The sequence below is a fragment of the Ochotona princeps genome, chromosome 20, assembly GCF_030435755.1.
Source record: "Ochotona princeps isolate mOchPri1 chromosome 20, mOchPri1.hap1, whole genome shotgun sequence".
Lineage (NCBI taxonomy): Eukaryota > Metazoa > Chordata > Mammalia > Lagomorpha > Ochotonidae > Ochotona > Ochotona princeps.
This window is the reverse complement of record NC_080851.1, coordinates 31646959-31659787: the sequence shown is the minus strand read 5'-3', so window position 1 is coordinate 31659787 and position 12829 is coordinate 31646959. Positions and strand designations below refer to the sequence as shown.

Sequence of the window (12829 nt, the reverse complement as noted above, 5' to 3'; positions counted from 1 at the left end):
CTAAGATCTTCAGTGAATTGCAACAACTTACAGAGATGGGTTCTACACAAAGTGACAGATGGACTAACCAAAAAAAAAAAAAAAAGATAGGGAAATTATGCCTGGAGAGTGTTGAAAAAACGAGGTAGAAAAGGACGGAACACAGAGATAGTTAATCTGGTCTCGCCGGAAAGGCAGAAGGGGTCGCTTTGCATAAGAAAAAGACACCTATCCCACCCCCAAGTTGATGCAATCAAAATAACTTTGGGATCCCTGTTAGCACAGTTTCCAAAGACTTCGCTATGCTAAAGCAAAGACTATCTAGAAAGGAAAAACCAAAGGCCAACAAGGGTGCTTCCTTCCCCCAACCCCTGCTCCCCTTTAGCTTCTTTTTTTTTTTTTTTCATAAAAAAAAGAAAGATTATCAGGTTCAAAGAAAAAAAAAGCTGCAGCAGCAAGACTGCACTTTGCTGAAACTTGCTCTGGACTCCCCCACAGGGAACAAAGGAAAAAGAAAGCGAGAGTTCAGGAAGGGAGCTCCCCTCATCGGAAAAAAGGACGTCTGGGTGCTGTCGGAGGGGGAGCCCACCCAGCCCCACCAAGGCGCTGGCCCGGGCTCGCTCAAGCCCCCCGCGGATGCCCCTGGGAGCTGGGTTCCCGCTGAACCCCCAGCGACCGGCGCCACCGCCCTCTCCAAATTACAGCCGGCGTTTTGCAGGGCCGGCGAGGCGCTGGCTCGAGCCACGCTACCTGTGGGCACGAGGGGCGGCGGACGGGCTACTTACACGGGAATATCCTCATTACTGTTAAGTCAGAAAGGGGAGCGGGAGCAAAAGGGACTGGGAGCCGAGAGAGTGGGCGAGCCGGGTGCAGCGGAGAGAGGCTGGAGCCGAGACCAAGACTCACGGGTCCCCAGCGCACCCCGGGCAGGCAGGAGCAGGTGTTGAGGGGAGAAGGGACTAGTGCTGCACGGCGGAGAGGCGTGCGCGCTCATCACTCGAGACCACCGTTGCGGTGCCCCGGCTCCGGTGGCTGCAGCAGCTCCGGAGAGTGGCAGGGCGGGCTGCCCGCGGCGCTGTGCTCGCTGTCGGTGTCGCTGCCCTTCTTCCCGCCGCCGCCCGAGCTCCCGGAGCCACCGCCGCCACCACCACCGCTGTGCGTCTTCACGTGCTTGCTGAGGTGATCGCTGCGCATGAAGCGCTTGTTGCACACGGGACAGGCGAAGCGCTTCTCGCCGGTGTGGGTCCGCAGGTGCCGCTGCAGCTCGTCGGAGCGCGTGAAGCGCTTGCCGCAGAAGAGCCAGTTGCACACGAAGGGCCGCTCACCCGTGTGCCAGCGGAGGTGCGCCTTGAGGTGCGACGTCTTGCCGTACACCTTGCCGCAGCCCGGGATGTGGCAGCTGTGCAGGCCCTTGCGCCTCAGGCTGGCGCCGGCGGGGCCCAGGCGTTCGGCCTCCTGGCAGTTAGGGCAGTCGCAGGTGGCGCGGCCCGAATAGCGGCGCGCCGAGGAGCGCGGGGAGCCCCCGAGCGGCGCCGGCGGCCCAGCGCTCAGCATGGAGCTGCCCGCGCCGGCCAGCGGCGACGGGGCCGAGTCCGGGTAGGAGCCGGGCAGCACGGGTTTGAAGCCGTCCATGAGATGCTGGCCGGCGGGGCTGAGCAGGTGCGAGGCGGCGCCGCCGCTGCTGAAGGCCGAGTGGCCCAAGCCCGAGTAATCCGAGTTGTAGCCTCCGAGCGGCGAGTGCAGCGAGGTCTGGAGCCCCCCGGCGGCCGGGTGCAGCGAGCCGGGCAGAGCGGCCGCGCCGTTGGGGTTCTGCACGTCGATCCAGCCGGCGCCCACGTCCCACCAGCTGGAGGCGCCGGCCGAGCCCACGTCGCCTGCAGCGCCCAGGCCCGGGTGCGACGGCTTGAACCACGACTCATAGGGGTGCGCCATGCCCACGCGCGGGTAGATGCCCTGCAGCCCGTCCACCGACGCGTGCACCTTGGAGATGAACACAGGCTGGTGCGAGCCGTCCTGGGAGTGCGCCGCCGAGCTTCCCCCGCCGCCGCCGCCGCCGCCGCCCCCTCCTCCACCGCCGCCTCCCCCGGCGCCGCCGCCGCTTCCCCCTGGCACGCCGGGGGCCTGGAACACCGAGTAGTCGTTGGCGAACGGCGAGCTGGAGGCGGCGGCTGCGGCGGCGGCAGCGGCGGCCGCGGCGCTGCTGGAAGTGAGCGAGAAGGCGCTGGAGCCCGGAGAGCCGCCGCAGCCGAACGAGTCGGACACCAGGGCTGCGGCTGCAGCCGCCGCTGCCGCGGCCGCCGCGGCTGCCGAGGACGAACCGCCGGCCCTGGAGGCGCCGGACACGCCAAAGCCGGCTAGACTGGAGCCCACCACGTTGCAGCTGCCAGAGGACGAAGAAGAGGAGCGTTTCCAGGGGTGGAAGCCTTTGCCGAAGGACGAGGAGCTGTCCGACAGGGAGGAGGGGGACGGGCTGGGGCTGCCGATCTTGTTGCAGGTCGCGGCGAGCATGGCCAGAGGAGTGGAGCCCAACCTCGGTTCTTCCTAGGAGCCGGGGCGGAGGATAGAGGGACGCGGCAGGGCGAGGGGGGAGGGGAGAGAAAGAAAAGCAGAGAGGTGAGTGCGTTAGTGCCCAGCCAAGCTAGGGGCGCGCTCCAGCCGACCAGCAGCAGCGCACCGCCCCGCCGCTCACCTACCTGGCTCCCCGCGCGGTCGCTTCCAAACTCTACAAAGTTTGGGCGCTGCGCCACACCAGGCTCGAGACACGGATTCTCAGCCACGTCCACACTCGAGAGCACGCGAGCCCCAGAGAGACAAGTTGGAAACCCAGAGCAGGGGAGGGGAGGGGAAAAAAAAGCTCCAGGCTTGAGGAACCAGGAAGTTTCCCGCGCCGAGAAGCATAGGGGTGGGTGCGGTGGGGGGTTAGGACAGAGCCCCGGATAGGGGTGGGCCTTTTTTTAGGATCCAGAGAGAAAAACAGCTTTGAAAAACCCTGATCGCGTTCCCCAGGGTTCCCTAAGCAGGGCCACCTGTAAGGGCTTGCTCGCTTCTCCTGGTTTTCCTTTTTTTGGTTTCAAACGTGGAAAAAAAAAATTAAAGGAAAAGCGTATCCACGATCATTTTGGGGGGGAGGGATGAATTTCACATACCTGCTGAACCGGGCGAGCTGCGGGAGGTTTTTAAGGGGTGTGCCCAGGAGGAAAAGCTCACTCTCGATACCCCCCTCCCCCAAATTTGATGATGATGATGATTTTGTGCAGAGTGGGCAGAGCGCAGGTTCCCCAAGGCCCGGCGCGGCGGGCGCGGCGAAGTGGCTTTTCGAAAATTGCCCTTCGAACCTTTCCCTTGCGCTGAAAAAGAGGAACTCTGCCTCCCTCCCACCCTCCCACCCCCTTTCTTTTTTTCCAAACTCCCTTGTATTTAAAGAAGGGGAAGGGGAGGGGGAAAAAAAGCTCTCAATAGAGAGACTGATAGCCCGTGGCCTGGCCGGGTGACTGGAACCCCCTCGGCTCGGCCATAAAAGGAAAAGTAATTCAAGCGGCGAAGAGAGAAATCCCCAGACTCACCCCGAGAAGTGAAGTTGCCATCACACACAAGCGCCCTCCGCCTCCTCTCAGAGGATCTTTTTTATATTGATAAATCAGAGGCAGTGTTTTTTTTAGAGGTGTGCAATACAATGATCAGTTCCGCCCATTCCACCACAATTGTAGCTCCCTCTCCGGCTTTGAAGTGCCGCGGAGGCGCCGCCAGCCAATCGCCGGGCTCGCCGGGCCGCGCCGCGCGCGCGCCGTGAGGTCACCGCCGCCACCGCCACCGCGGCCAGCCGCGCGGGGGGAGGGGCGAGGCCGCGCGTGGGCCCCGGGCGCGCGCGCGCGTGTGTGTGCGGGCGCGCGCGACGGTGGGAGCCGGCCGGCCTGGCCAGGGCAGCGCGGAGAAGGGAACGGGGAGGATGTGAGCGCGGCGGGGAGCGGGGTGGAACGGCAAGATCGTGCGCGCCCTCCGGGGTCCCCAGGTCGGGCCAACCTGGGGAGGGAAGCGGGCGGCGGCAGGGAATTGGCGGGAGGGAGGAGAGGAAGAAGAGGGAAGGGTGTTTGTTGTCGGCCGGCAGACGGTGTGAAAAGGTTGTGTTTGTGGGGAAAGGTGTGTGTGTGTGTACGCTTCAAAGCTGAATGCATGTCTGGGTGTGCGCAGCGGCAAAATGTGTGTTAGTGTACGTACGTGTGCGCGTGCCTGCGAAGCTGGGTGTGAGTTTAGGAGCTTGTACAGACGGAAGGTATGTGTGTGTGTGTGTGCTCGTGCGGGCCAAAGCTCTGTGTGAATAGTGCCACAGGAAGGTAAGGAGAGTGTGTGTGCACGCGCCGAAGTTGGGTGTGTGTGTAAGGCGCAAAGGACGAACGTGTGTGAGTTAGAAGCTTGTGTAGACCGAAGGCAAAGGTGTGTGCAAAGCTCAGAGGGCCAGCGGGCGTGCGTGCGTGCGTGCGTGAGACTGATTTGAGTTTAGCAGCTTGTGCAGATGAAGGGGAAGGGGTGTGTGTCCTTGTGCGTGTGCATGCGCAGAACTTGGGTTGTGTGTGTGTGCAAAGCGCTGAGAGTGACCGAATGTGTGGGTAGGGGACGAATGACATTGTCACCCGGGCCGTAAAGGCGCGCCTGGGTGATTGAAGAGTGAGAAGCCGGAAAGTTGAGCGAGGCTGAGTAAATAAACAGTCACAAACGCTACCAATGTTTGCAGTTTCCCCTGACTCCCTGCGCCTAAAATCTTGAGATTGCAGGGTGCTCCCCCCTCAACACTATCAATACTTTTTTCTATTTCTTTCTTCCTTCCTTCTCTCTCTCTCTCTCTCTCGCCTCTCTCTCTTTCGAAACTTGTGCCCGTCTTTTCGTTCCGGGCTCTCCAAGCTCAGAGCCAAAAGACCCGAGTGTTTTTAGGGGTGCGGCGGCGTGTGAGTGCGCCTGCGCCAGAGCGTGCAGACCCCCTGTGGTCGCCTCCCTCTCCTAGTTTCGGAGACGTGATTCTGCTTTGGAAGTGCCCGTCTGGCTCTGGGGAAGAGGTGTGTTTGTCCCTTGGGTAAATTTCAATACAAAAGGATTAGAGGAATAAGAACTGGTGGTTGTGTTCCCCACCTTTGGGTGAGAAATTGGGGAGCAGTTCCACCAACGCAGAGAATGAAGACGTTGTCTCAGGGATCCCGCTGCTGCTTTTTGAAGGGGAAAAAATAAGAGTCGGACTTCGGTGGAAACTTCTATTTGTGTAGAGAAGCTTTTTGACAAATCTTTGGGCCACACCAGTCCAGGCGCCAGTGGGTCCAGTGCGTGAAGGACAGATGCCTGAGTGTGTGTGTGAGTGCGCACAGGAACCAGTAGTTTGAGTGGGTGGATGCTAGTCACTTGTAGGCCGTTTGTTTAGTTTGTTGCCTTCAGAAATGGCATTACAATGGCACTGCCACCACAAGGGAACTTCTTAACTAAAGGAAGCACAATGTAGCCACACACACACAAAAATCAGATCCCTGTTGAATATTCATACAGCTTTTTTGAATTCAGTAATTCCTATGCTTCCAGCAGTTACAAACGCTCTCAAGAGTCTAGCTGGAAGTTGGTTAGAACGTGTCGAGCTCGGAAAGATCTGTCCTTATCACTGTCTTTGAGTAGCTCATAGCGCCTAGAAATGTCCGGAAAATAAAACCTCCGGGGGGTTCTCTGAGCTCCAAGTTGGAGCGCCAGTAGCTCGTGCAAATTTCCTGCAGCTGCCGGTGCGGGCTGCTCTGGGGGCGGGGTGAGGCTGTGCGTTCCTGACCCGTTTTGAGCCTGTGGGGATATTGACAGTACATCATATCTATTGATTGGGGGGGGCAAGGTATGCCGTGGTGCTTGGAAGTAGGTGTGAAGTAAATTAATGAACTGCTTGCTTTCTCTGAAGGCTGACGCTCACCATCCTCATCCCGCGCTCTCCATGTGCGGCTCTGAATGATTTCAGCGTGTTGAGAAGGCGTGACAGGCCAGCCCAGAAGGAGGAAGGGGTGGGGAAGGAGGGAACTCCGTTGAACAAATAAAGGAGAATTAACTTCATTGCTTTGGTCTTCTTCTATAATGATATTCATTTAAAGGACCTAACATACTGTTCAAATTTGGGGTTTAATTTTAGTCGATGCCACCTCCCAACCAGAAATGGGGGTGGAAGAGACTCCCTCTTATGAATAGTTATTTTTTAATAACTTTTAGCAGGGAAGGAGGCAGGACTATTAAAAAGTTAAGTGCTGATTCTGAGAGCAAACAGAGGCGTTAACCAGTGATTCTTAAAAAAAAAAAAGCCGAGAATTAAAAAAAATATTCTATAGTGACAATTTTGAAACTACTTAATTCTAACATTTTTTTTTCCATTTGTATAAGCTCACTTCAGCTTCCTATGTCATTCTGTCTAAGACAGGAAGTCACAATGTCGGTGTGGATTTGATGAAAAGATTTGGTACTTCAACCTCTTCCTCCTCGCTTGCAGCTTCTGCAGAGTCTCACCCAGTCCCCGAGTGTGAGTTTGTGCAGAGCTATATAAGCACACAGGCGTATAAGAAAAGAGATAGGAAGAGGGGCTTATTTCATGGTAGCATTTGGTCCAGGGGTATCTTATCTTAAACAGTTCATCCACCACTCCCCACTCGTGGTTAGTATTTGTGTCCTCGCAATGGTTAGTATTTGTGTCCTCGCAACAAAGAGCATTCTGTATGATTGGCCAGAAAGGAGAAGAACCACACGTCTTGTTTCCGGTCTTCAAACCCACCTTGACGGTAGCTGGCTCTCCACTTGGGAGAAGGGACTCCATGGGGCTGGCCAGGCCCGGCTTCTGGGGGGCTGGTGCCCCAAGCACAGCGACGTTGGTCATTGCTGCTGATTTGGTCAGATCATGGAGACCTAGGGAAAGGAAGAAGTCCCAGCTTCCGGATATCATTTAAAGTTTTCCCCATCTCGAAGTTTCCCCGTGCTGGCAGGCAGAAGGGAATAGATGGATATTGTGCTGTTTCTTGCAAACCTGTGGGATCTGCTATCAATAAAGCTAAAAAATCTATTAGCATTCTGTATGCATCTGCAGCATAAATTTCATTTGAATTTCAAATTTAATAAACCAGGAGGTTTTTAATCATCCCTGGTTTTATTTGTTTGATATTAACATGCTTATTGACCGGGTCTGGTGACCAGTTTGATCATTACAGGACAGCAAAAAGTTAATTAAAACGACCACAGCCCCTTAATCATATCATCTGTCTCATCCGTGTCGCTCTCTTTATTACCGGTGATGATGGATAGTCTCCCAGATTAATTTCTCTGTTTCTTCGATTTGGACAACAGCTTTGGGGACCTAATTTACATCCTGGGAACAACTTGCTCGAGTATATCTAACACCTTGCAGCTACAATATACATCAACATCTAGACGGACTGGGGAAGGGGAGCGGCTTCGCAGGCGGGGCGAGCACGGATCCACGCTGGCGCCTGCAGCCTCCGATCTGTTCACAGCCATAGATGACTAGAAGGTTCCTACAAGCACTTGGGGGGGGGGGTCCAACCCTGCTTTTTTTTTTTAGTTGCGGGGCGGGGGTGCGGGGGAGTGAAATATGCCTCTGCTGTTTGGTTAATAGATTAAAATGTGTAGAGACAGCGGCAAGTAAATAAAGCCATTTGTAACCATTAAGTACAATTAGGGATTTATAGTGGAAACATCAAAGTTACCTAGGCTTTTAAGTGGCCGGTAACGTACCTACAACAAACACAGTTTAGAACGGGTTAAAGGTGGTTGGCCCAGTATAGACCCTCACGCTAAAAGGAAAATAATAGTAATAATAATAATAATAATAAAGTTTTAACGGAGGGAAAGGTAAACACACACACGCATACACACACACACACACCCGCTGTGGCGCGTCCGGCGGCTGGGTCGCAACAGCCCGGGTTCTGAGTGTCGCCGGCCGAGACCTGCCGGCCCCGCCACCTCGAGCGGCGGCTGCGGTCCCGCGACCAAGACCAGGCGGCTGGACGCCTCCTACCCCAGGAAAAGACGCCCCTACCAAGCCTTTGCCGGGGTGCGCCCTGGTGCTGGAAGCCAAAAAGCGTCAGAGCGCGCAGGTTGGGGAGCTGAGCGCCGCCCGCAACTGCGGAGAGCAGGGGCTGAGCCAGGCTGGGGAGGAGGGGGCCAGGGTGGAGGGAAGGAATGGCGAGGGGTGGCGGTGGTCCTGGGTTCTCTGGGGTTCCAAGTTTGGAAGGAAACCTGGCCGCTTCGCGGACCTGTGGCTTCGCAGGGGCTGCCCCTCGGCGGCCCACTCCTGCTGCCCTGCTTTGCTCAGAAGTTGCCTAACATTTCCTGGGAAGGAAGGTCAATAAAAGCCCCTCGCTGGTGGCAGATTGTGGAGCCGTAGGTGGGAAAGGATCAGTCGGCCGGAGCCCAGAGAGGGCTGTATTTTCCTGATTGGAAAATAGGAACTTCCACGCCGAACAATAGCCCCTATTAGTGAGGTTATTCGGTTTCAAACTGTCCGGCCGCGTTTACAGCTGAGTCCTTGCTTGCCTGCAACTGCTTAATTGGATGCATTTGTTGGCCGCAGCGAAGCATCCCTGACTCCTGCATTGCTTGCAAGGGATCTCCTTGCCCCATGTCTCTCTCTCTCTCTCTTAATTTTTGTTGAGAACTGCCTCCACTTGACAAAACCGTCCCCCCCCCCCCCCCCCGCTTAATGGACTCGATATTTTCTTTCTAGTCTCAGTATTGCTTCTCTGCCACTCCAAACATGGGAAAGTTAGTTTCATTAAGAGTTACCCCCCTAACTTAGGCGAATAGAAGGTCTGGTTTCTTTCCCCTGGGGTATTCAAATTGCATATTTTCATAACACTAGAAGGACTTTTTCTTTTGTCCATCAGCCTTCTTCCTAAGTGGGCAAGTTCAAAGGTAAAGGAAAAAAAAATGTGAAGGCCTTTACTACAACAGCCCCCTACCTACAAGGCTAGCCTTGGTAAAGGAAGAAAACACACTTTGGTATTTACGGCCCTCGTGCATAAGGTGTGCTTGTCTATATGCCACCATACGGCTTCTGCAGGCAAGCACGGAATCTGTGGTATATTTCATGTTCAACTCTCAGATGAAATTGCTATCTAATTCTGCAGCCCTTAATATTTGGCGATGATTGTGTAAATAAAGGGGACACATGTAGGGAAAAGACTGATTATTGGGGTGAGTGTGCGTGGGGGGGTGCAAGAGAAAAAGCTGAAGCATTCAGATGAGTATGTCTCATTTTTTTTTTCTAGAATGGATCTGTGGCGGCTGTTTTCTCTTTGGGTATTATATATCACTTTCTCACTGTTACAGCGCAGAGTTAAAAACTACTAAATTCTTACGCGCCACACTATTGATTTCTTTTCATTCTGTTCTATTACGGCGAGAGGAGGGAACGCTCCCAGATTACCCCATCGCCTTATCCAGACGGTTGACAATTGCAGCCGCAGTTTCGGGAAGATAAATGTTACTTTGGGAATTGTGTTTAATTACAAATAATCGAGGCTCGACTCTGGGTCTCAGGGTTTAGCCACACATGTGTTCAAATCACTGGACAAGGTTTACCAAGGAGCACTGTTTGTGAAAGAAGATACAATTCACTTTCTCAAAGTAGTGGGAAAAGCTGGAGTGCTCTGGCTTGGCGTTTGTTCCCGGTAGACCCACATCACCACCACTTGCAGGACTCGCAAATGCCTTAGGGGCAGGAAACTGTTCATCAGGCTTTATGCTCAGGTCAATTTTCTTAAGATGAAAAGCTGAAAACAAGCCATTCTTTGTTGAACTCTTAAAATCCCTTGCATAAATCCACCAGGGTGGTGGATATTGTCGAGCCTCCAGTGTGTGGCTTTTTTCCCCCGGGTGTCCATGTGTCTGCAGGAAGTTTGGCAGATCTGCCCTGCAGTAGATCCCTGGTCACATCTCTACTATATATTTCACAGTTCATCCTGTAATTCAGCTGCTAGCTGTGTGCGTGTTTCTTTGCTTATAAGGTGGCTCAATTAAGTGTGTATGTGTGTGTGTGTGTGTGTGTGTGTGTGTGTGCTGGCTTCTTTCTAATAGTCTTATTAACAAGAAAAAAGGTGGCGAACAGGTTACTCCCTTCACCTGACCCGGCTGCTGGAGTAAGATGAGCAGCCCTGAACAGATGTCCCCATTTAAGCCACTCTTTTCCCACATGCCTGCTGGATATTGCAGGCGCACAGGAAGCTCGCTTCAAACCTGGCCCATTTCAGGCCATAATGGCCACGTTATTTCGGCCCAGTGAACACGAACAAAATCGCGTGCTTTAGAATCATTCGACTCTGAGTCCAGGAAAAGCAGGGGGTGTGGTGGCAGTGGGGGTGGCTGGGGAGGGGTGTGGATTGGGGATGGTGCGGGCGGGTGGGGTGGGGGGGATTTCATCTCAGATCGCAGGAAGAGAACTTGCTCAAAAGAATTTTTTCCCCAGCAAATATGGTATAATTTACAGCGCAACTTAATAATCCGAGGGGCAACGTGAAAGCCCTTTGCGTTGTAAACCGCTTCTAATTACCTGCCAGAGCAATTAGCTGACGATCACGAAGAAATTAGATCGCTCAATGTAGCATAAATAATGCGAATAATTTTGTAAGAAGAATGGAAAGCGAGACCTGGTGTTTCTTTATAAGGAAATAACACCTCGTACTGTACGAGCCCTCCGTGAACACATATTACTGTCTAGGCATGCATGGCAATGAGTCCAAGCAGGAGGCCTCTGGCTGCGGTTCAGCACTTTTTCCCGTTTATGTATGCGGGGTGAAAGTCGGCTTCCAGGCGCTCGAGCCCCAGCCTTCCAGCTCACAGTAATTAACACATAGCGACTTCAATGGGAAAACCTGTTTTCCAGATGACTTTTACAATGCAGCTTTATGTCTCGTTTGGCAGTTTAAAGAGCTGGAGTTGTTTGCTGGCTTCATCTCTACTATCATCTGTTGAGCATATTTTGCTCAGAAAATTGAATCCCAACCAAAACTTGGGTGCTGGCCTTTTGCTCACTTTTTCTTTGCTTAAGAAACAGGGAGAGCAGGAGCCACTTGGAAGGGCAGGAGGGCAAAAACCTATTAGAGATGTGGAAGCCTTGGCAGTGTGCTAGCAAAGTGCGCTCGCGCGTGCACACACACACCCACTTGAGCATTTTATTGCAATTTCACCAGAATTACATTTCATGCTGAACTCACTTCTCTAGATTCTTTCCCACAAGATTGCTTTAGTAAAGCAAATCAAGAAACTAAAAAACCTAAAGTGTGTGTGGGGGGGGGAGAGTTGAACACACAGTTAGGTGTTGAACACTATTGGGTTCTTTGAAATGCACCAGGTGTACAGATTACAAATGAGAAAACTGGCTTCCAAAGATGGTTAGAGGAACACTTGGGAGGACGTGTCCACACAGGCAGGCACACAGAGAGAAGGTGTCGTCCACCTCTACTGCTTTCCAGTCCTGCCCAAGGAAAGAGAGGCAGGAGCCATGGTTTTTGTTTGTTTGGCCAGTGGGCAGGGTCACCAGTTTGGGTCCAGTGGAATCAGCCCTGGGACACTTGGATGAGAAAGGAACCGTGTGTTTGTGCTGGTCACATCAAGACTGCTGGGTCTACTCCTCACCTCTTGCCTTCCTGGGTGAGTCTGGGTGAGCCTCGGTTGGCCTCCACTCCATCCCTAGCCCTCAACTGCACACAGGATGGAAGCCTCGACCCAGGCCATTGGATGAGCTTGTTTCAAGACGGATCTGAGTGAATTTCGTAGGATTTCACAACAGTCTTGGCCCTGACCCGGCAGCAACATCCAGTGTCCTCCTCCTAAAGGAACATGTATGATTTTGCTGGATGGAAATGGTTCATTTCCTCAACACCCACTACACATAGGGTGACTTCTGATGAAGGTACCAAGTCCATGCAGCCGAAAGTTGTGGCTCCTACTGCCCTTACAGAGGTGCTGGCCCTCCCGGCTCTTCACAGGCTGCAAGGGTTGGGGGCGGAGGGGAGGTACATGGCTGCACAAATGAGAACCTACTTGCAGGAACATAGCCTCCTGCGAGGTGGTGTTCAAACTCACCTGTCCACACGGGACTTCTGTACGCAGCAGGAGGTTCGTATTTTTTTAAGAGGAAATAAAATCTTATCTCTGGCTCATGAATTCTGGAAAACCAAGAAGGCCGTTCAGATATTCGGCTAAGATATTTCCAGTGTTGACCGTGTTCTCACCCAAACTTAGCGTCACCTCTTCAGTGACAAGGAGCCCGCTCCATTTTCACCCAGAACGGATACCAGGAGTGCAGGTTTTTAATGAGATGCACAGAGCCCCACATTTTCTCCCATTGAGGAGTCCACACTTATCCGCTCCAGCATTGCCTCCCCTCACCACCTTGGTCTTCATTAAATGCCCCCCCTTCCCTTCACCCCACTTCCTTCATTCCTTCCGTCTCTTTCTTTTCTTTTTTTGGGGGGGGCGGTGAGGTGAGGGGAAAGAAATACACTGAACCGATTGTTGTCATGTCCAATTGGTCTGAAAACATTTCCCACAGGGATGGCACAAGGCAGAATCATCGCCTTTGATCGCCACTGGGGTCAGAACCCATTCCCCTGGTCTGGGATCTACACTGGGCAATGGCAACCCTGGCACGGAATGCCCCTTCGCTGCAGAAGGGTGGCTATTCCTGAGAGAACGGCCCGGGTTTCCTTTAGAGCAGGTGTCTCCCCTAGGCGGGACTGTTCCCCTGGGTGAAGCGGAACGCGACGCAGGTCAGAAACCCAAACGGTGAGATGAATGGCAGCTTCTCTGAGAAAATGTGAACTGACAAAAATGT

General features: G+C 53.7%; 1 protein-coding gene across 1 annotated transcript; it reads right to left on the bottom strand.

The window, feature by feature from the left end:
* Positions 1 to 868: 868 nt before the first annotated feature.
* On the bottom strand, positions 869 to 3666 carry SP8 (Sp8 transcription factor). The gene is made up of 2 exons (XM_004582454.2): positions 3543 to 3666; positions 869 to 2520 (listed from the first exon to the last, which is right to left on the bottom strand). Exons 1-2 carry the CDS (start codon positions 3561 to 3563, stop codon positions 973 to 975), a joined length of 1569 nt encoding a protein of 522 aa, XP_004582511.1. The 5' UTR covers positions 3564 to 3666; the 3' UTR covers positions 869 to 972.
* Positions 3667 to 12829: the final 9163 nt, after the last annotated feature.

Excerpts from the sequence above, each read along its gene's own strand:
- SP8 (XM_004582454.2), bottom strand. The coding sequence starts at position 3,563 with ATGGCAACTTCACTTCTCGGG. Across the intron at positions 2,521-3,542 it reads TGGCAACTTCACTTCTCGGG|GAAGAACCGAGGTTGGGCTC; the intron begins GTGAGTCTGGGG and ends CCCGGCTCCTAG.